This window comes from Lacerta agilis, chromosome 10, assembly GCF_009819535.1.
Source record: "Lacerta agilis isolate rLacAgi1 chromosome 10, rLacAgi1.pri, whole genome shotgun sequence".
Lineage (NCBI taxonomy): Eukaryota > Metazoa > Chordata > Lepidosauria > Squamata > Lacertidae > Lacerta > Lacerta agilis.
Window position 1 is genome coordinate 62334410 of NC_046321.1, and position 19721 is coordinate 62354130.

At 43.5% G+C, this 19721-nt stretch overlaps 1 protein-coding gene across 1 annotated transcript in view; it reads right to left on the bottom strand.

Annotated features, from left to right (window-relative positions):
- LOC117054267 (maltase-glucoamylase, intestinal-like) overlaps nt 1–19721 on the bottom strand; it is an 80541-nt gene that overhangs the window by 33760 nt on the left and 27060 nt on the right. The window contains exons 7-9 of the mRNA XM_033162937.1: nt 19318–19430; nt 9908–10033; nt 9526–9657 (exon numbers count right to left, since the gene is read on the bottom strand). Of these exons, the coding sequence (XP_033018828.1) occupies nt 9526–9657; nt 9908–10033; nt 19318–19430 (371 nt within the window). The remainder of the gene's footprint in view (nt 1–9525; nt 9658–9907; nt 10034–19317; nt 19431–19721) is intronic.

The following is a 19721-nucleotide window of genomic DNA, read 5'->3' on the forward strand; positions in this document are numbered from 1 at the left end:
ATTAGCCTTAAAGTTAAAATTTAAGGTGACAGAAATGCAAATATATTATATTAACAGAGCACAACATAAATCCTTCCCTACATAGTCATCGGCTATGTAACATTATTTCCAAATGATGGCATGGAAGAAACTATTGGTAGGCTAACAGAATGCCAAAGATGGAAGCATGACCAGCCCTACCATTAGGCAAGATGAAGTAGCCAATTTCAACATGCAACAGGTTTTTGGGGTACCGTTAAATGGTGGCAAATGTGCAATTAATTAATTATTACCACATGTTCTTACCATATTATTAACCACCATGGAGGTGCCATTTGGATTATTCCCATCACGTATGAAATTGCTTAGGCCACTTCTGAGTGGAAGCTACCAGGTTGCCACCAGAGAACATTATCACAGAAGAGGCCATGAAAAGAGAGCGAGAAGAAGCTTCTTCAGTCAAAGTGTGAATCCAGAAAAATCCTGTTGGCACTGGACTACCGACTCTTAGGACACCGGAGTATTTATAGGAATTTAAACTTCTTGAATAGAGAATTTCCAAGAAGCTTAAAAACTTGATCACCAAATGAAGCCAATACTTAGGAAGTTGTCACATCGTGCACCTTCAAATTGTGCACTGGGTATGGCTGCACTTTGGAAATGTAACTAACACACACTGCCTGAACGGTTTGCCATGAGAACGAATTGTGATTTGGCATGAGCCATGTTGGGGTTCTTTACGATTAATCTTCTAGTGACAAACTATTCAGATTATCTTCTTTCCAAGGGACCAAGGGGTTTGGAAAGTAAGCAAACAAAAAAACATCTAACTGCACCACTGCTAAATTGCATTGGGAGCTATATTTTTATAGCATTCTTTTTATAGCATTTTTCATATCTGTGTAGTCCATCTCATGATATTGGTTTAATCATTTCTGACCTGGCAATATGTTGTAAATCATGTTGTATGCTTACGTGTGTGCTATGCACATATAACAATGTTGGGGGAAACCAGCCAATGTCTCTACAGCACATAGCTCCATCCTTATTTCAGACATTGTGATATATCAATATATGGTGATGTTTTGCAGGTGATATATCATGAAGTTGAAAATCAGATATCATTCAGTCCTACAACTCGCCTCTACATAGTTCCAGCCTTATTTCAGACATAATTATATATCAGCAATATATCGTGATGTTGAAAACCAGGGGTGTAAAACACAGCCATTAGTAGCCACTCATAGCCTTACCCTCCACAAATTTGTCTAATCTTCTTTTAAAGCATCCAAGTTTATTGCCATTGCTGTCTCCTGCAGGAGAAAATTCCACAGCACTTTCTTTCTTCTGTCCTGAGTTTCCTTTCCATCCAATTAATTGCCACGTAAGAGCATTGCACAATGCCACTCTAGCGGTGGTGGCACAGGAGCTCTGAGCCACACTGTTGCACCAGTGTGACGTCCTGGCGTGGCTTATTGTACCAGCACAATGCCAACACATGAGATCGTTCCAACACAGCAGGCACAATCCTAAACATGTAAGTGCTAAGAGCGGGTCATAGAATTGAGCCTTTAATCTCATTCCATTCCTTTCCTAATAACTAAATAACGGCTCAGTTTGTCTCGTTTTTTTGGGGGGGGGGGAAATCTTTTACGATAAATACTGTGCTTTTGGGCACAATACTCTTATTTCTGGCAGACTGTACAATACTTTCGGGGGGGGGGGAAGCATGGCACCTACAGACTTGAGGAGTCCAAACGTTCAGTGGGTGTACTTACGCAGAACCCCTCAGATGTGGTGTTTTTTAAAAGTGCTGCCCTTACGTAGTAATTAAAACCCAGACAGGTGATATCCAGGGGACATTAACACTCTAAAACAACTCAGTTTAATTATCTACACCTAATCTGAACCTCTGATACCTCGTAGCCAAAAGTGTTATTGTAGTGCATAAATCTAATATATTATGCAGCTCCAGCCTCACACCAAGGAGAACAAAAGGCTCTGGTGACTGATTTTGCATTCCAAATAAACTCCCTGCCTTTTTCACATGCCCCTACCTATTCCTCAGGGAATGAGTGCCATATTAGAGACTGACAGAATAGTTTAGGAAAGGGTCCAGAGAATTGTCTGAATGGCACACCAACAAGGCAGTTCTTTTGCTGGAGTTAAAGGTCCGGCCCTGGATGCGTAAGCTGGCAGAAGAGTAGGATATAATTTTGATAAACATATACTCAAGAATAATGCACATTCCCCCCCCCCCAGTGCATGCAGTGGGGACTACTGTAAATAAGCAACATTTGACAAAACCGGATCACATTCATACTGGGAGCAAACAGCCCAAACCTGAGCCTGTTTGCTCAGAAGTAAATCCCACCATGTTCAACCTCGGTGGGACTGATCTTAAATCCTTAATGTCCTAGTCCTCAAGATCATACACCCGGTCTTGAAACATACCATTTCAGAACTAATCCTACCCCTAGTTTTTTTTGTATGCCAAAGTTCCTGAATATTGTTTTTAATTGTTTAGTGAATTCTAAATTGTTTCCATTTGCTGTTGCAACGAATTCTCTTTTCCGTGGGGGTTGATAAAGAGCAGGCAACCTTCCTCATTAAAGTCATTCTGCTGGAATAGATGTTTATCATTCTGCTTGATAACCATTGTTACTTTTAGAGCATCAACCTTTGTATGGAAACAATGCATTTGCTCTGACTCAGAGGCGAAAATGGGGCCATTGTTCAAGGCAGGCAGCAAAGGATGATGAGTAAGCCCTGACATTCTTGGGGGGGGGGAATTGCCAGGAGGCAAAGGGGTGGTAGCCAAGAGCGACTGAAATTGCCTCATATATTTTTCATGATACACTCACTTAAAAACAACAACACAACAGTGATTTTTTATGATGTGAATACTGCTTCCAAATTTGCCTCCACTTCTCCATGCATTGAAACCCAATGCCAGTAGTGGATAGCATGGTGAACTGGTTGTGCTTACCTGACTTCCAAACAGATGAGTTATAGCTTCTCCATTGCCTCGCCCATCTCCCTCCACTAAGCAGCAGTAACTCAGCTGTCAGGAGGTCAGAAGAACCCGGTCACCCCACCATCCGCTCCCAGAAATATCCCCGTTCTCCTAAATCCAAAGTCCAGAGGAAGCTGGTGCATTTCACAATGTGGAGGCTCATTCAGAAGGACAACACAAACCAGTAGATTGTTGTTGTTCAGTCGTTCAGTCGTGTCCGACTCTTCGTGACCCCATGGACCAGAGTACGCCAGGCACGCCTATCCTTCACTGCCTCTCGCAGTTTGGCCAAACTCATGTTAGTAGCTTCAAGAACACTGTCCAACCATCTCATCTGTCGTCCCCTTCTCCTTGTGCCCTCCATCTTTCCCAACATCAGGGTCCTTTCTAGGGATTCTTCTCTTCTCATGAGGTGGCCAAAGTACTGGAGCCTCAACTTCAGGATCTGTCCTTCTAGTGAGTACTCAGGGCTGATTTCTTTGAGAATGGATAGGTTTGATCTTCTTGCAGTCCACGGGACTCTCAAGAGTCTCCTCCAGCACCATAATTCAAAAGCATCAATTCTACGGCGATCAGCCTTCTTTATGGTCCAGCTCTCACTTCCGTACATTACTACTGGGAAAACCATAGCTTTAACTATACGGACTTTTGTCGGCAAGGTGATGTCTTTGCTTTTTAAGATGCTGTCTAGGTTTGTCATTGCTTTCCTCCCAAGAAGCAGGCGTCTTCTGATTTCGTGACTGCTGTCACCATCTGCAGTGATCATGGAACCCAAGAAAGTGAAATCTCTCACTGCCTCCATTTCTTCCCCTTCTATTTGCCAGGAGGTGATGGGACCAGTGGCCATGATCTTAGTTTTTTGATGTTGAGCTTCAGACCATATTTTGCGCTCTCTTCTTTCACCCTCATTAAAAGGTTCTTCAATTCTTCCTCACTTTCTGCCATCAAGGTAGTATCATCAGCATATCTGAGGTTGTTGATATTTTTTCCGGCAATCTTAATTCCGGTTGGGGATTCATCCAGTCCAGCCTTTCGCATGATGTATTCTGCATATAAGTTAAATAAGCAGGGAGACAATATACAGCCTTGTCGTACTCCTTTCCCAATTTTGAACCAATCAGTTGTTCCATATCCAGTTCTAACTGTAGCTTCTTGTCCCACATAGAGATTTCTCAGGAGGCAAATGAGGTGATCCGGCACTCCCATTTCTTTAAGAACTTGCCATAGTTTGCTGTGGTCGACACAGTCAAATGCTTTTGCATAATCAATGAAGCAGAAGTAGATGTTTTTCTGGAACTCTCTGGCTTTCTCCATAATCCAGCGCATGTTTGCAATTTGGTCTCTGGTTCCTCTGCCCCTTCGAAATCCAGCTTGCACTTCTGGGAGTTCTCGGTCCACATACTGCTTAAGCCTGCCTTGTAGAATTTTAAGCATAACCTTGCTAGCGTGTGAAATGAGTGCAATTGTGCGGTAGTTGGAGCATTCTTTGGCATTGCCCTTCTTTGGGATTGGGATGTAGACTGATCTTCTCCAATCCTCTGGCCACTGCTGAGTTTTCCAAACTTGCTGGCATATTGAGTGCAGCACCTTAACAGCATCCTCTTTTAAAATTTTAAATAGTTCAGCTGGAATATCATCACTTCCACTGGCCTTGTTGTTAGCGAGGCTTTCTAAGGCCCATTTGACTTCACTCTCCAGGATGTCTGGCTCAAGGTCAGCAACCACATTTCCTGGGGTGTATGAGACCTCCATATCTTTCTGGTATAATTCCTCTGTGTATTCTTGCCACCTCTTCTTGATGTCTTCTGCTTCTGTTAGGTCCTTTCCACTTTTGTCCTTAATTGTGGTAATCTTTGTACGAAATGTTCCTTTCATATCTCCAATTTTCTTGAATAAATCTCTGGTTTTTCCCATTCTGTTATTTTCCTCTATTTCTTTGCATTGCTCGTTTAGAAAGGCCCTCTTGTCTCTCCTTGCTATTCTTTGGAAATCTGCATTCAATTTCCTGTATCTTTCACGATCTCCTTCGCATTTTGCTTGTCTTCTCTCCCCCGCTATTTGTAAGGCCTCATTGGTCAGCCACTTTGCTTTCTTGCATTTCTTTTTCATTGGGATAGTTTTCGTTGCTGTCTCCTGTATAATGTTACGAGCCTCCATCCACAGTTCTTCAGGTACTCTATCCACCAAATCTAAATCCTTGAACCTGTTCTTCACTTCAACTGTGTATTCATAAGGAATTTGATTTAGATTGAATCTTACTGGCCCAGTGGTTTTTCCTACTTTCTTCAGTTTAAGCTGGAATTTTGCTATAAGAAGCTGATGATCTGAGCCACAGTCAGCTCCAGGTCTTGTTTTTGCTGAGTGTATAGAGCTTCTCCATCTTTGGCTGCAGAGAATATAATCAATCTGATTTCGATGTTGCCCATCTGGTGATGTCCATGTGTAGAGTCGTCTCTTGTGTTGTTGGAAAAGAGTGTTTGTGATGACCAGCTTGTTCTCTTGGCAGAACTCTATTAGCCTTTGCCCTGCTTCATTTTGATCTCCAAGGCCAAACTTGCCAGTTGTTCCTTTTATCTCTTGACTTCCTACTTTAGCATTCCAATCCCCTATAATGAGAAGAACATCCTTCTTTGGTGTCATTTCTATAAGGTGTTGTAAGTCTTCATAGAATTGATCAATTTCGGTTTCTTCAGCACTGGTAGTTGGTGCATAAACTTGGATTACTGTGATGTTAAAAGGACTGCCTTGGATTCGTATCGAGATCATTCTATCATTTTTGAGGTTGCATCCCAGTACAGCTTTCGCCACTCTTTTGTTGACTATGAGGGCCACTCCATTTCTTTTACGGGATTCCTGCCCACAATAGTAGATATGATAGTCATCCGAACTGAATTCGCCCATTCCTGTCCATTTTAGTTCACTGATGCCTAGGATGTCAATGTTTATTCTTGCCATCTCATTTTTTACCACATCCAGCTTACCAAGGTTCATGGTTCTTACATTCCAGGTTCCTATGCAATACTTTTCTTTACAGCATTGGACTTTCCTTTCGCTTCCAGGCATATCCGCAACTGAGCGTCCTTTCGGCTTTGGCCCAGCCGCTTCATCAGCTCTGGATCTACTTGTACTTGTCCTCCGCTCTTCCCCAGTAGCAAGTTGGACGCCTTCCGACCTGAGGGGCTCATCTTCCAGCGTCATATCTTTTATATGCCTGTTGTCTTTGTCCATGGAGTTTTCTTGGCAGGGATACTGGAGCGGCTTGCCAGTTCCTTCTCCAGGTGGATCACGTTTGGTCCAAACTCTCCGCTATGACCTGTCCATCTTGACCTGTCCATAGCTTGCCTGAGTAATTCAAGCCCCTTCGCCACGACAAGGCAGTGATCCATGAAGGGGAACCAGTAGATAGTCACTGCTCATTGGGAGTTCACCACGGTCAAAGATAAATAGAGGAACCTGACCTTAAAGGGAAACTCAAAATCTTTGATAGCATTATGGGTACAACTACATAGCTAATTTGGCTTTATACGTTGGCTTAATTATCATAGATGCGTAGGAAGAACATAGCAAGTGCCTTGCCGGGTCAGGCAAAAGGCCCATTTAGTCCAGGACACTGTTCTCGGAGTTGAGAACCAGATGCCCATGGAAAGCCCCCCAAGCAAGACATCAGTGCAATTGCACCCTCACCACTCGTGATTCCAAGCAGCTGGTAGAACACAGCCATCATGGCTAGTAGCCATTAACAGCCTTATCCTCCATGAAATTTTCCAATTCTCTTTTAAAGCCACCTCTATCATGTTTCTCCCCCTAAATTTACATTTCTTCTAAGCCAGTGTCCCTCAAACTTGGGTCCCTAGCTGTTTATGGACTACAATTCCCATCATCCTTGGTCTTGCTTGCTAGGGATGATGGCAGTTGTAGTCCCAAAACAGCTGGAGACCCAAGTTTGCGAAACACTGTATCTAGGCTAAAAAGCTCCAAACATGATGAACTTTCTTCATAGGAGAGTTGCTCCAGACACATGATAATTTTGATTGTTCTATGCCACACCTTTTCCAGAAATTCATTTTTCAGATGGCGGTTTCATACTTTTTAAAAAATGTATTTAAAAAAATATTTTCTTGATTTTCAAAAGAATGTGCAATGTCTCTCCCTTACTAAACATCTTCCAAGACAATAATGCCCACTTACACCACAAAGAACTCATATAACCCACCTACTTTTGGCGGTTTCGTTCTTGATTGCTTTGCTGATGATCCCTAACAGGGCATTTGCCATTTTCGAAGCAGCTACACCACAACCCTGTTTTCACTGAGCTGTTAATCAAAACCACAACATCCCTCTCCTGGTCACTCATTACTAGCTTGCACTTCACACTGAAATGCGTTTGCCATTCACACGTTCACCTCCTAATAAGGGAATGAGTTTATTCTGCATGTATTGGTCTCTAGAATAGGGGAGCAGACTGTCTCCCTCCACCTAGTAGCTCACAGAGGCAGCTGTGGCTGAGAACATTTGCATTTGTCCCTAGATTATGCCCCTTCCATTCTAAGTAAAGACCCATTTTTGACATGTTTTCATCAGCACAGCTCTTGGGAGAAAGCAAAAAGTGCTCTTCAGCTTTAATCGGTATTCTTGCAATTAAAACACCGGGTCCTATTAGTCTGCAGGATGCATTAAGAATTCTTAATGTGCTTCCTTTGGTGATGGATTTACTAAACTGAAGAACTGTGTTTTCTGGCATGCTTATGGATTCTGAATTAGAGATGAAATATTAGGCTAGCATTGAGAGGGAAACTATTAGGCTAGCGTTATAACGATGTTTTGTGCATTTATGCTGCACATTTCATCTGAGCATCCATGACAGTTAGAGGGATGTGGTTCCCTGAGGCTGACATGAACAGGAACTATGTCACTTGGCCAGTCTCAGTGGCTCCTCCCAACAGACATTTTCAGAGCAGTAAAGAATCTAACTTCACAGAAGTATCTCCCACACCATTCTGGTAACGTGAGTTGGCTTTAAAGGGCACAAGATGGCCTAAGAACTAACTTCTGCCTTCTGAACAGATTATGATCATGACAACCAATGTACTTCCCCCTGCCCAGGGGCGTAGCAAGGGGGGCAACCCGCCCCGGGTTCCAGGGGAGGGGGGGGTGACACTTTGGCCGCCCCTTGCCCCGCCCCGCCGGGCGGGCGGGCCCCGAACGGGGGCATGTCGCCTTTCCCCCCTTCCAGCGGCTATTTTTCAGCGCGAGGGGCAGGCCAGCGAGGAGGGGGCGTCACGCTTGTCGCTGGCATGACACCCCCTCCTCACTGGCCCGCCCCCTCACACAGAAAAAAAGCCGCTGGAAGGGGGAAAGGGGGAGGCAAAGCAGGCGCTTGAACACGCCTGCACTGCTTCCATTTCCCCCCCTCCCAGCGGGTTTTTTCGGCGGGGGGTGGGCCAGTGAAGAGGGGGCGTCATGCCAGCGACAAGCATGATGCCCCCTCCTTGCTGGCCCACCCCCCGCAGAAAAAAACCACTGGGAGGGGGGGAAGCAGAGCAGGCGCATTCAAGCGCCTGCTCTGCTTCCCTTTTTTCCCTTTTCCGCCGCTTTTTTTTTGGCAGGGGTGGGCCAGCGAGGAGGGGGCATCATGCCAGCAACAAGCGTAATGCCCCCTCCTCGTTGGCCCGCCCCTCATGCCGAAAAAAGCAACGGAAAGGGGGAAAAGGGGAAGCTTCCCCTTTTCCCCCTTTCAGCGGCATCCACGTGCGTCACGACGCCACGACGCACGTGTCGTGCCCCTCCCCCAGGGTGCTGCCTCTGCGCCGCCGCCGCCCCAGGCAGCGCAGAGGCTTGCTACGCCCCTGCCCCTGCCCTTACAAAATCCAAAGCAGTGATTTTAGTGGATTCAAGGTAGTCAGGAAATTCCTTTTTCCATATTCATGCAGACCCTCACAGAGAGATACATTGAGCTGGATATATAACAGAATTTTTGCATAGCAGGGGTGGGGAGGTTTTTTTCAAACCCAACGGTCTCATTCCCCTGTGGGGAGCCTTCTGGGGGTGCCATGCCAATGGTGGTTGGGGGGGGGGGCAAAAGCAAAAGTAGGCAGGGCATTGGATGCAAGAGGATACATTCCAGTGAGGCACTTGAGGAAGGTACAGTCCTGAGGGGTAAGTCCTGAGAGCCAGAGAGAGAGGCTTAAAAGACCTCATGTGGCCTCCAGGCCTGATGTCCCTCCATCCCTGCTGTACAGCACCCCCCCCCCAAATCCATAATGGTGTTTGTGTTTTCTTCCTCTCCCACACAGTACTCACTCACTTTCCACCCCTCCCATTCTCATATTTTCACTAGGGACCCCCCCCCCCAAAAAAAAAGAAAAAAATTGAACAGGGCATACTGAGAGCACAATGTGCATTACCCGGGGGGGGGCATCCTGTTATAAAAGAAAGTAGAGGAGAGAATCTTTGCTTCAATGCCACAATTCATACAGCAAGTCGTATGAAAGAAAGCAACGTAAACAAGGTTAGTGCTTAAGCTCATTTACCAGAACAATGACATAATGCAATCCATCCTTCTTCAGCTCTTGCATGAATTCCGGTAGGCCAGCATACTTTTCTTTGTCATATGTAAAGTCCAGCTTACGGTCCATATAGTCAATGTCTCCGTACTGGACATCCTGGCAATTGCAACAGAAATATGTTGTGTTTAAGAAGAATAAAGCACAAAGGTTAACTTTTACCTTTTTGCTCAGGCTGCTATCATAATAAAAGCTGGCACAGAAATTATCCCATGCCCTATCAATTATACAATTAATATAATACCAACAAACATTATCAATACTATTCCTTTAGGGATACAATCTGTTCTTGTTCATTGTTTCCCCCTGCGAAACCAATTTAAATACACATTGCAAAATGCCCACTTACGTAGGGGATGCCATACTGTGTCATGCGCTTTACAACCTGTTCTACTGCACCAATGTCAGGATATCCCCATCGTGAGAGCTGGTACCCCAGAGACCAGTAGGGAGGAAGATGTGGCCGTCCAATAGCCTTAAAAGCAAAAAACAGAAGCAGAACATTTTTGTTTTTGTTTTTGTTTTTTTAAGTGCACTGCAGAATCTCATACAGTGACAGAGAAATTTACATATTTTAGTTCTTTCTGTTAATATGAGACTCAGGTAAATTTAACAGGTGTGTTATACTCAGCAAAGTGCTACAGGGGAACCTCGGTTTTCAAACATAATCTGTTCCAGAAGACCGTTCAACTTCCGAAACGTTCGAAAACCGAGCAGCAATGGGCAGTCGGCAAAATACATTGAGAAACAAGAAAAACGCACAGTGGAAGCCGTTCAACTTCCGAGGCGCGTTAAAAAAACGGAAGCAATTACTTCCAGGTTTTTGGCGTTTGGCTTCTGAAACGTTCAGCTTCCGAGATGCTCGAAAACCGAGGTTCCACTGTAATTCTATTCTTTGTAGTGCAAACCTTGGAACTGTGGGGAAATTATCACTTCAAAGCAGGAGTCTAGTGTCACAATCTGTGGAGAGTGAGCATATATTTCTACTCAGAAGTAGTGAGTTCAAGGGGACTTGATCCTAGGTATTGTGCAAAGGATTGCAAACCTTGTTTCTGGAAAGAAAAATACTTTTCAAATCTATTTTAGTTGGGTGTTAGTTTTTCTCTGCACCTTGAGCAGGCAAGGGAGCTAGGGAAGCTGATTAGAGGCCTTTTAAACAAGTAAGATGTCACGGAGATGCAGGCAAAGTTTTGTAGTTAAAGTACCACAAGGAATATTCGCACAATAGCTCTTTTGAAGAGGAGGAACACAACCAGCATTATCAAGAAGCAGTTTTGTCGAGGAGAAGATTCCACCCTGAAGGAGAGCACTTTCCCCCCTCTTAATCTATCATTACCGAGTAGGGTGGGTGGAAATCAGATGAAGTATCGTTTTCAACAGAGGTGCCAAAATGTCTCAAAGCCAGCATTGTGGAATAGCTACCATGAGCTGATTTTGCCTCTCAACATTTTGCCATCCTAGTAATTAGTAATTTCACAAGATGAGAATATCGTTATAGAACTACTGGATACAGGTCACCTTCTGATGGATTTTCCACCTCAAATATAGCCAGCCTTATAAAATCCTACAGAAGCCTGATTTTGCAGTCCTTGCTACTTTCGTAGCCTTGAATGACAGGGTGTTGAGGAGATCTATGCTAAATAGGGCAAAGTGGGAGAGAAAGCATCCCGTTCTTATTTTCTTCACCCAATGCATATTTGTTCAGGCTTTTGTCAGATGATGAGAAACACATGGATTTTCATTTTGGGGTATAAACATCACTGATCACTTCAGCAGTGGGTGTTTTGTGGTGGGTAAGACAGATACTGCAGCCCCCTTTTCAGGCCCGTAAAGCAGGGGCGTAGCAAGGGGGGGTGTAGGGGGCGCTCTGCCCCACGTTCCATAATGGAGGGGGTGACAAATTATCAAGGAACAATTACTGCCCTACTAGGGCGGTTCATAAAAAACATTTTTTAAAAAAAAAAAAAAAAGCCTGATCCAAAGGTCTTATTTTACTATACTAGGGATTATATAGCTATATATGAAATTTCATGTATATCTTGACCCTCCTCCACCAAAATAGATGTTTACTTGGCTATTTTCCTATGTCGTGAAGGCTGAAATTTCAGTTCATTGGAGCACTTACTGTTCCCAACCCTAACCCTGTGGAAAGCCATCTAATTAGACTTGAATTTGATTTTGAGATGTTTTTGGGAGGTAATTTCATTATTGTTTGATTTTATACCAATGTTATGTATCTGATGTTAGCCACCCTGAGCCCGACTTCGGCCGGGGAGGGCGGGATATAAATAAAAGTTTTTAATTATTATTACAAAATTGTGTCCTAATTTCACCCAATGACTGGTGTCTGCCTCTTTCTATCCAATACAAGCCTCAACTGTGCCTGGAATTTACTAAAACTACCTTCTTGCTCCTGCTATAGTCAGTACCCTAGTTGTTTCAATTTACCTCCATTTAAAGTTCAAGTCTAAATGGCACATTGGAGAGATCATATTTAGCTCTTCCCATTGACAGGTGGCTGTTCCATGCATTTGTATAGCAATACTGTTCCGCTAATTAAATGCTGGAAAAAATACCCTGAGTTTTCTTCCACATATTGGCTCAGTCCAGTCCCCAGTTTCTTCATAGCCATTGCCAATTAGCAAGCCTTTAATTAAATCAATACAACATTTTGAACTTTCCAGCCCAGAATGATACTATTTTTAATGCCACAGTCTGCTAAGCTACCTCATCAAAAGGTTGGTGTTTATTCAGAGCTCTCTGAGTTTTAATTATTTGCATTCAACTCCTGAGGTCAGACACACACACACACACACACACAAAAAAAAGCTCAGCTAATTGTAATCGACTACTAGGGCTTGCTGATCAGAAGGTTGGCGGTTCAAATTCCCGCAATGGGGTGAGCTCCTGTTGCTCGGTCCCAGCTCCCGCCCACCTAGCAGTTTGAAAGCACGTCAAAAGTGCAAGTAGATAAATAGGTACCATGCTGGCCACATGACCCAGAAGCTGTACGCCGGCTCCCTCGGCTAGTAATGCGAGTTGAGCGCTGCAACCCCAGAGTCGGACACGACTGGACCTAATGGTCAGGGGTCCCTTTACCTTTACTTTACTCATAGTTCAGGCACTTGATTTGGTATAGCTAAGCATTTGCAGATTGTTGAATGGCAAAATAACAATTGTGCACTCCTTGAAACCATCACACAAGATGTCTTTGCCACCCGCAGGGATGAGCTGCAGACAACTGCAGGTTTCTCCAAATGCCAAAGCACTGTAAAGATTGCTATCTTATATATAGTATATAATCTTATAATCTTATGTTGGAAGTGCAACTGGATACCATAAAACTGAACTCTTGAAGCTTTATCAAAATCATAGCATTGTACAGGTGTTCAGCTACTAATCAGAATAACGCAACATAAGAAATGAGGAGTTGGCTTGTCGTGGAAAGAATTAGTAAGAAGAGCTTTGGAAAGGGATGTGGTTTTTTTTTGGGAGGAGCGGGGAGGAACCAGTTATAGAGGTTTTCAGCACTGAATGCACTTTTCACCTGGCTGCTGATTCTGAAAGCTAACAAGTAACCTCCCATCTATGTACACAGTTAGTTATGACTCAAAGGTCTACTGTCCCTTAGCAGGGCCAGATTTAGGTTTGATGAGGCCCTAAGCTACTGAAGGTAATGGGGCCCTTTATATGTCCAGCTGTCCTTTGTCAACAACAAACAGACTTCTGGAACGGATTAAGTTAGAGAACTAAAGTACCACTGTATATAGAAATGAGCAAACCAGTGATATTTTAGGGAGCAGGCGAGCAGGCGGGGCCCATTACTTACATCATAGGAGCCTACACAACACAAAACACTGTTGCTGTATGTAGGTTTTATTTTATTTGTTTTTTATCTTATATTTTGGAAATGTACATCCAGTTTTTTCCCTTTAATTTTTTGGGGGGCCCCCTAAGCTAAAGCTTGTTTAGCTTTTACATAAATCCGGCACCGTCCCTTAGCCAGAAATGCTGTGATCAAAAATGTTGTGAGTTTCTTGTAGGGAATATGAACAAAAAAAGAAATTATGTCATTTAAAATCTGCCTAGTGCTTTTTAATTATCTCACTGCTTTTGCACTCATTGGCTGGAAAGCTGGAAGACAGAAATAGGTTTACTTCTTGGCACTAATGGGAACTTATTTTCTAAGCATCACAGCCGAACAAGAAGAGGGTGTGTCTTTCGTCCCAATCATGTTTGGAGAAGGAAGGGATCAACCTCCTTCGTGTATGCTGTGGTCCCAATAAATACCCGCTTCACCTATAATTCATTAAAGGAAAAACAACAGTAGAGCTGCAACTTATGCTTCTACCATGGTATGCTACTTGGCCCTTAGTGAACCCTTTTAACATAAAAATAACAATCAAGTACTGGGTTGTTACAGACGTATCAGTACAAGATTCCCACCACATAGCGACTGAGACATTCTTCATGGGGAAAGGTGGAGAAGAGGCTTGCTAGAAGCTGCTTCCATTACCGTCCAGACTCCAGAATTAATTAGTGCAAAGGGCGGGGTGTCCAGTGGCGTAGGGAGCCGCTTTGCCGCCCGGAGCGGCAAATGCGGGGGCACCTCCCGGGGGTGGGGCGCTGCTCCCTAGCGCGTGTGCATGTGCGCGCACCCTGACGTCACAACACATGTGCAGCATCCAGGGTGGAGTGCGCATGTGCGGACATGCGCAGTCCACCCCAGATGCCGGGCGCGAGCGGCAACTTTTAAGGCTGCAGCGCGCGCTGCAGCCTTAAAAGTTGCTGCCACACGGAAGGGGTGCTGGGAGGTGGCTTGGGAGTGGGGGGTGGCAGTGCCGAGTGTCACCCTCCCCCCAGGCTGGCACCCAGGGTGCTCCGCCCCCATCGCCCCCCTTGGTATGCCACTGGGGGTGTCTGCTTTCTTTGGACTTGGGAGAAGTTATGGGGACTAATTAATTAGGTTTGCACCTATGCAATTTGTTAAACATATATGTCAGAGCTGGGACGTCTCCCCCCCCCAGCCCCCCAGCTGGTATTGGGAGGATATTTTGCAGGAACCCCTGAGTTTCCCTGGCTTTCTCAGGTTCCTGGCAAGAGCAATGGCAAAATGCATGCATCATCTCAGGGCATGATCAAACTAAGCTTCTCAGTCATACTTCTGCAGGAGAAAGAGTTCAGCAGGAGTTCAGAGAAAGACTCCAGCACTGAAAGTCTTTCTCACAGCATTAATGCTTCCTCTCGATAACTGAAGGGCCTCAATGTACCCTGCTGCTAAATATTTGAGGGTATGTGTTCCCAAACACTTAAGTACCACCCCTGCATGACATTATCTCAGGTCACATCCACACCATATATTTAAAGTTTCTTTTGTCTACAAGTCAGACCTCTGCAGCACCTTTTCACCAACTAGGTACTGAGTTGATATTGATGTTAGACCTCAAGGGTGCGTCCTTCAATAACCTAGACTTTTCATCTGCATTAGCATGCCTTTAGGAGCATCCTGGTTTGGGCTATAGTAGTCCTTCTCTAGGCAGCGTGACCCATACATAATCCTGTTATAGATTCAATTATGTAACTGCATCCTTGAGCTTGTAAACATCGGGTGTAACCTAAGGGAAGGCTATATTCTGCCAGAGCCCCCCTGAGGAAACATCATATAGGGTTGAACAATTACAAGAAAACTGCTTGCAAGGTGGGCTTAACTTTTAAAACAATTCCTTTCCCAAGTTCATTAGGCTGGAGCACCTAAGGTGAACTTGATTTTGAATTAACAGAATAGTCCAAGAGAAGAATTTAAAAGCAGGACAGCTGTGGAAACAAATGTTCCTTAGTCTAATTACGCCTTAGATGGTCTTTCAAATGGACCCCCCCTGAAGCTTCCCAATAAAGCAACCAACATCTGGCACATATTCCAGATGGTTCCTCTGAAGCAGAGCAGAATTTAGTAGACCTGGAATTTACGTTTGATGTTACCAGAATAGAGCTTTATTTCCTTGAAATGCAGCCTCGGTGTAGAGCTTTCGGTACGCTTTGCAAAACTGGGCAGAACAAAGGCTATAGAATAATTTGCAAAAGTACAATAGAGGGTGTAGAAAAAATAACTGAAACTGTGGAAGGACTAAATCTATAGGCTACTTAGCCAGAAACAAAGAGATGAGGGAATGTCAAAGAGGAATTTTTTGTGTGTGAATTCTTCCTGCAAACAGTGTCTCCTGCATTTGACCATTCATAAAGGGATAACTCTGAAAAAGCTTCACAGCTGAATTCTTATGAGAATGTAATATATCTGTTTGGAAACAATTGGTGTAATTCAGAGGATATGTTGGCTTTAAAAAGTTATCCAAAAGAGCACAACAATAAAATACATTAGTTTTGGTTTTGAAAAATAATTTCTAATAAATAAACCGTGGAATATGTTCCCTTTCGATTTATCTTAACTCTGAGGACATGGCAATCTTTTCTATCGTTCGCCACTAAGACATGTTTTTTCAGGTGAAGGTTATGCAAACCTAAAAGTGCACCCAAATGAAGTTGACAAATCAGGGAGGAAGTCTGCAGGCTGGGCAGGATCACTTTCTACGTGCTGGAAGGTTTATTTTGTGGAGCCGCTTTCCGAAAAAGCAACGCCACGTATAATGAAAAGTGGTAGGGCCGGCCCCACCATAGTACATAGTGAGGTGACTGCCTCAGGTAGCTGATCGTAGGAGTCTTGAAAGGGCAAAAAAAAAAAATGGTTAATTACTTAAGTTATTGTAATTTTACTGCTAGGGAGAAGGAGTAGAACTTGTGGGATTTTGGCTTAATGTGCCAAAGCAGCTTGGCAGGCCTTGGGTACTATGCACATTAATTACATACACACCATCCATTTAAAGCACATGCCCCCCCCCAAAAAAAACCTTTCACAGAGCTACAATTCCCAGCACCCATAACAAACTACCGTTCCCAGGACTCTAGAAGCTAATTTTTTAAAAAAAAATTGTGAAGACTTTTTTTATTATCATCTCTCCTCAGCCCCCCAATGAAGAAGAAGAAGAAGAAGAAGAAGAAGAAGAAGAAGAAGAAGAAGGGATTGAATGCTAGCAATCTCGCAGGTTAAAAGTCATGCCAGGTCTGAACAAACTAAATTGTCTCCCTCGGCACATCACTTGCTTTTAAAATTTGCAGTCAACATATTCCCCCAATTGAATAATGTTCTAATAATAGCATCTGGCGTTTAAAGATTTCCAGGAAGCTGGCTTCAGAAATAATTTCACAGTGAAATTACCTCAGAGCACTTCCTCAGACTTCCCACTGCGATTTCCACTGTAGCAAAGAACTCGGGGGCAGTATCCATTACTGCTAGCCTGTCATGTGTTTATTTTGGAAATATGAGGTGGTGCTTAGGTTATTTTTTACAGCTCCACCCTAGTTGCCATTGGGTATCAACGGAGATCAAGACCAAGCTTTATATTTTCAGTTGCTCCCACTGTGCTGAGTTGGGGAAATTTTAATTTCAGACATCAGGGAACAGGGGCAGGCTTCCCAGACGTTTGCTAATTGATTAGGATTTCACCTGAGAAATTCTGAATGATGACTATATTTATGCAGGCAATTTCCCAATGAGTTTTCCTATTATTACAATATAACTGGTACAGCACAAACAGAAAATAAAGTTACCATCAATGGCACTGACAGTGAAAGTAACTGCATAAAATATATTAATCAGCACCTCACAACACAACCGCTGTTTACACACCCCTGCTTGAACCATATAATCTCTGCTAGTTTACTTCCAATATTAGAGCTAGGCTGAGAGAGAACAAACAGTGCACTGAGGTAAAGCAGTTGAGGGTTTCACTCCCTTCCCCTGTGCACTTTTTCTAATATAAAAGCCCCTTGTCTTTATATATAATAAGCACATGTCCAGTTTGGCCTTCAGAAACAGATTTCAGCTAGGAAATTTCAAAGGGAGATGTCAGCATGAAACTGTTGAGTTAGAATTCATGTGTGGCTTTGACATGATCAGACTTTGGCTGAGTAGACATTGGGAGAGGCTAGTCCCTCTGGAGAGAGCAATTGCCCTTTCCTCGGAGTTTATGTCTTGCTTTGTCAACTCATTACCAGTTGGCTGTGGGCCCCACCTCCTATGGTGGGAACACTGCAATGGCAGAAGCACCTCTCTTGCATTGCTGCTTCTCTGAGGTAATAATGCTCCTCCCTGCCCCCACTATTCCATCTATTACCCCAATATATGAGGTATCTGCCCACTTAGGATAAGAAACACAAGCAAAAGCAGGCTCTGGCCAAAAAATGTTTACGCCACATTGCAGTTCATCTACAAAGTATCACAGGACTCTTTAGCAACAGGATTATTAGTTGCGAAAATTTTTAGCTAAGAAGGAGAAGAAATCCTAGGGAAGGGAAGATAAAGTGTTCTTCCCATATACCAGGGGTGGCCAACTCCCAAGAGACTGTGATCTACCGGTACTTACAGAGTTAAAAACCGGCAGTGATCTACCCCCTTTTTGGGGATTCAGGTCAAAGTTGTTGAGCTTTTTGGGGGAGGAGGAAAGCCAGTGATCTACCACAGACATCCAGTGATCTACCAGTAGATCACGATCTACCTGTTGGACATGCCTGCCATATACCAATGCTACAATTTTGTGATTCTATGAATTCTGCAATACCTGTCTACCAATCGAATTATTGAGGATTCATCCTGATTTGCTTGGAGGGTAGAGAGTGCTGCATCAGGGCAAGTGTTATCCTACATTTTCAGGGGCATTTCCTCACCCGTTTCCTTATCTGATATTTGGGGTGACGGGTTGATTGCAACTGAACCCATCCCCAAAACAGCAGCAGTGTGGAATTACCAAAGGAACCTTGCTTAAGAAACAAGCCTAAGCAACAATGGTAAATTTTCTGAAGTGTTCACCAGAGAATTACAGGTAAATGCTATGAGCATTTCAGCCAATCATTTTGCAAGCAACGCCTCTCTTAGGAAGGAGCCCTCTCAAGTCAGACTGAGTGAAACAAAGGAAGGAAATGCAGTGTGCATAACAGTAACACAGCAATGCGTTCTTGTGGAATTTGGCACCTTCTCATGAAAACAAGGATTCACAGGTGGCGTTAAAGGGGCTGTAATCAGAGCTCCAAGTTATTGAGGATTATATACTGGAAAAGGCCTTTTGTGCTTTGAGAAAATATTGTTGCTATGTGCCAGAAAAATGCAATGAAGAGACGGGAGGGAGCAATAGGAGGAACCAAATAAACAAATCTAGATGGAACATGGGTCACAAACCCTTGGTGATCGTTCCAATATCCTATTATTTATTTCAGTTCTTACTCCTCGAAAGCCATCCAGATACTAGACTGATAAACATTAGCTTTTAGCAGATTGATAACATTTTAAAAATGTTTTACATCAATTCCTTCTACCTCTGTATTAGAATTCATAGATAGGACCGATATTAAAGTTGCCCCACTGGCTTCTGAAGATAGATTTTTTTTTTCCAGTGGAACTCAACAAATGCAACCAAGAGTCAAGGGGGCTAATAAAACCACCCCATTGCAAATAAGTAAGTATAGTTGTCGATTTAAAGATCAGTACAAATCAAGAGGGTGTGTTTTTGTTGTTGTTTTGCAAAGGGGTGACGCACTGAGTTTCACTGTCATCATTGTACTGTAATGCAATACCTCATGCAAACCCACAACCAGATCAACAAGTAAATGCTTTTCTTAGCACAGCATGCCTGAACAGATTTTTCAACTAACCTCTGTGTATTGCTGGATTACATTTTCTGGAGTTGGGCCGAGGAAGACATAGAAATCGAGAACCCCTCCAATGGTGCGGAAGGTCAAAGATGGGTCTGGGTGCAACGTGACATCTAAAAGAAGTTAACAGATATGTTGCATTCAGTATAAATTACCTCAAAGCTAAGGATCCCTATGCAATGATCTTGACTTTTCTGTACATTATTATTATTGCTATGTAGGTCATTCAGGGGCTTAAGGTAACCCCACCCACATTCCCCAACAAGCAAGCTCAAAATATTTAGCATTATTTAACTAAACAGAAACAGACACTCCTTCAAACCCATATTTGGCAGGCATATAGCCCAGTGCATGTGAAAACAGGGGAAAAAGCCAGTGATTATGCAGTGGTAGGATTTGACGTA